At 36.8% G+C, this 3,890-nt stretch overlaps 1 protein-coding gene across 1 annotated transcript; it reads left to right on the top strand.

The window, feature by feature from the left end:
- The first annotated feature begins 996 nt into the window (after positions 1-996).
- LOC106878631 (uncharacterized) lies at positions 997-3,783 on the top strand. Its single transcript, XM_014927909.2, has 3 exons — positions 997-1,689; positions 3,012-3,111; positions 3,573-3,783. The coding sequence occupies exons 1-3, from the start codon at positions 1,353-1,355 to the stop codon at positions 3,637-3,639; spliced, it is 504 nt and encodes a 167-aa protein (XP_014783395.1). The 5' UTR covers positions 997-1,352; the 3' UTR covers positions 3,640-3,783.
- Positions 3,784-3,890: the final 107 nt, after the last annotated feature.

Here is a 3,890-nt window from a genome sequence, read left to right on the forward strand (position 1 = left end):
GTGTGTGTGTGTGTGTCTAACAAGTGTCCCTAGTCAATTTTGATGTGTTAAATGTCGCTTTGTTATATTTTATGGTTTGCAAACAAAACGTTGAGGACCCAATATATGTATTCCTTTATTCCTTTATTCCTTTATTCGTTTCAGTCCAATGACTGTGGTCATGCTGGAACACCGCCTTTAATAAGACATAAGAAAATTATTGTTTTAAAATTTGAGATTACATAGACAGTATTTTACGTAGGATATCGGCAGTTCCCATGAGCCCTATCTTTTGAATTTCTGCTATTTTGGGATTTCCTGGTATCTAAGCTAGATAGCAACCAGCCCCTTTTACTATCATTCCTAGGGCACCTATAACAACTAGTATTGATTTAGTCTTGAGGTTCCACATTTTGCCAATTTCTATTTCAAGATCTTTATACGTGCTCAGTTTTTGGTAGGTCTTGACAGATACGTTTATATCGATTGGGACAGTCATATCAATGAGGAGGCATGATTTTTGTCTGAAGTCTTTCAGTATGATATGATGCCTGGCCTATTCGCATCGATCTTTCTATCAGTTTGAACGGTGAAGTTCCAAAGGAGTGAGATGTGGTCATTTTCAAGCACTGGAGGTGGTTTGTGTTCCCACCAGTTTTTATCATAGGGCAGGTCCAGGTTTTTGCAAATCACCCAGTGAATATATTGTGCTGTTCTATCATGCCTGTTGAGATACTCTGTTGGCGAAAGAAGACTGCACATGGAGACAACATGATCAACGGTTTCATTTTGTTGTTTACATACTCGACATGTTGGGCTACTGCCGTTCTTTAATATGTTGGGCTGGTAGTTCCCTGTATTATTATTATTATTATTATTATTATTATTATTATTATTATGATTATTATTATTATTATTATTATTATTATTATTATTATCATTATTATCATTATCATTATTATTATTATTATTATTATTATTATTATTATTATTATTATTATTTCGTTATCTAGGAAGAACAGGCAACGTCTACGACTTTTCCATATCTGTCTCACAAATTGGTGAAATCGCTAATACGGTTGGATTTCTGAAGTTCAGTTGTGACACGATTACTTTAACCGTTTGGTGCGTTCATCATTCGCCATTTTGGGAAAAATAAAAACCTTGTGAAACACTCCGAGGATCAGTAGAAAAAGAAAAAAAATCCTCCTTGTTCAAAATAGCACGCTTTCTTGAAACACTTTGATGTCACATCCACAACTTCGCCATTAACATCATCCAGCATTTTGCACCTCCAAGATAGAAGAATTCTCTTTCCCATTTGTTTTCGTTTTATTTTCTCCGGTCACTAATAAAAAAATATATCTGACAAAATGTGCGCCACCGGTTATTTCCACCAAGTTTCCATGGCTCGTTACACGTTACTGCATAATAATAACAAGAACAATAAGAAGATATATGGTAGCGCAGACGATTTCACTGAAGATAGAGATGGAAGCAGAGGAAGAATCAATGAGTTGGTCCATCAAGTTAATTTGGTGGTTACCGGTGAACCTGAGACGGGGAAAACTTCATTGATAGATAAATTCGAGAAGAAAAACTGCGTTTTGTACCACCGAGGTGAACTCAGCCATAATATGTTGCCGAGAAGGACAGATAAAGATGCAAAACGATGGCAGAGAATTCTTCTCCGTCTGAAGGACACCAGCAGTAAGTGCTTTATCAAAATCAATTCCTTATCATCATCATCATCATCATCATCATCATCATCATCATCACCACCATCATTATCATCATCGTCATCGTCGTCGTCGTCGTCATCATCATCAGCATCATTATAAGGAAATTGATGGTGGAGAGAGAAGTGCTGTCCTCGAGTGAGTTTATTGAAAGTTGCGAAAATGGCCAGAGTGGATGGCACCTCTCTGAGTGTAGACCTGTGAGCCGGAGAGAAGGAATTGGAGAGAGCACTTGCTCCTGGGGTTTCAGAGAAATCTCGGACAGTGGGGTTCCTCGATTATCCCTAAAGGTCATTCTGGATCAGAAAGACTACATTTCTATCATCTTCTCCCCACCTTTTTTTCGTTAACCTTTGTATAGTATGTACATGTCCAGTCCTTTTCATTGTATCTACTAACTTTTTTTTAATAATTAGTTTATCATTTCATTATATGTAAATCCCAACACTTTCTGTCTGTCTTTGTATTGCCCCCCTCATCCTTCGACCTTGTGGTTAATAAATTAAATTATTATAATTATCATCATCATCATCATCGTATATTTGTACCTCAGTGTCACTTTGATGGCATGCACTGCTCTCTTATTATTATAATTATTATTATTGAGTAAGAGAGCAGTGCATGCCACCAAAGGGACACTGAGGTGCAAATATACAGAGCCCAATATACCCATCATGACTACCCGTCTGATAAGGGTACACCAGGCACATGCATCACAACCATGTGTGCCCAACATGGTGATCTCATATCACGATAAACAGCGCATGACCTTGGAGGTGGGGCCCAGTTAGAATTTTCTTCATGTCGAGTAGCCCATCCCGTTCAGAAGGTCCCTGAATAAGGTTTGTTTAAGGATGTTGAGCAAAACACCCATGTTTCCAAAGGTGAATTATTCAAACGCCAAAGAATTCCTCTCAACACATGGCTATGATGCTCCCCCACTACTTCTGCTCGTGATCAGAGATGCACATATCGTCAGCCACCAAGGGACATGCTCAACTGGTTAAGGTCAAACAACTGACAAGCAACTCTGTGGTATTAAGCAGTAGGCCATCTTTCATACCAAGACAAAACAATGTACATGATAACACTTCTAGTCAGTTAAGATCAGAAGCCATGAGAGCCATTACCTGGTACTGCATCCGGGCATGTAATTATTATTATCATTGTTATTATTATCATTATTATTATTATTACTATTATTATTATTATCATTATCATCATCCTCATCATCATCATCATCATCATCATCATCATTATTATTATTATAGTCGTTGTTGTTATTTATTGTAGCTGAAGCCCAATGGGAAATTTACCACCGTTCAATCGTTCACGGTTATTTGATTGTATTCGATGTGACAAACGAAAACACCTTCCTCTATGTCCCTAAATGGTAAGTTAGCCCTTTCTTTATCAACAACATCAAAGGGGCCACTATCTGGCCTTTTGTGTCGGCAACAAATTCCACTCATTTGTGTATCCTTGGAATTTAAATAATCGAATACTGAACCCAAAACCATGTGATTCAAAAGCAATCTTCCTACCACACAGCCACGCCTGTGCCTATGTATATTTATTCTCAATACTTCTCAACAGATTCGAAAACAAATACGCTAATCGCTGTTGTACTCGTCGCAAGAAGCGATTAGCATTTTCCTGTCCGAATCTACTGTACTTATCAATAATATATACGCAAGTCATCGTCTGTATTCTCACTGTATTTTGTTGTTAATGTTGTCGAAAAAGGTCTGAAGGTTACATAATATAATTTATTTATCAATTAAAATATTTCATTATTAGTTTCATGGACGGTCTGGCTAATATATATTACAATTGTTTTCATGTATTCTACAGGTGTTCCAAAATCTTCCAAAATCTTCCAAAACGCAGGCAATTGACCTTGCAGCGAGTCTTGGTCTAATTTACCAAGAAGTTGATTTAGACACAATGGAATCGATATCGTCTCTCTTTCATCGAATGATCGATATGATTCTAAGCGACAAACCGGAAGTGCTCACCGGAAATGGATAAGTAAATAGATTTAGGATTTCAAAATTTTGGCGTGTAGATGGGTCTGTCTGTGTGTTTGTCAGTGTTACATATCTATCTATCTATCTATCTATATATCTATATATCTATATATCTATATATATATATATATATATATATATA

The sequence above is a fragment of the Octopus bimaculoides genome, chromosome 26 (genome assembly GCF_001194135.2).
Source record: "Octopus bimaculoides isolate UCB-OBI-ISO-001 chromosome 26, ASM119413v2, whole genome shotgun sequence".
NCBI classification, from domain to species: Eukaryota; Metazoa; Mollusca; class Cephalopoda; order Octopoda; family Octopodidae; genus Octopus; species Octopus bimaculoides.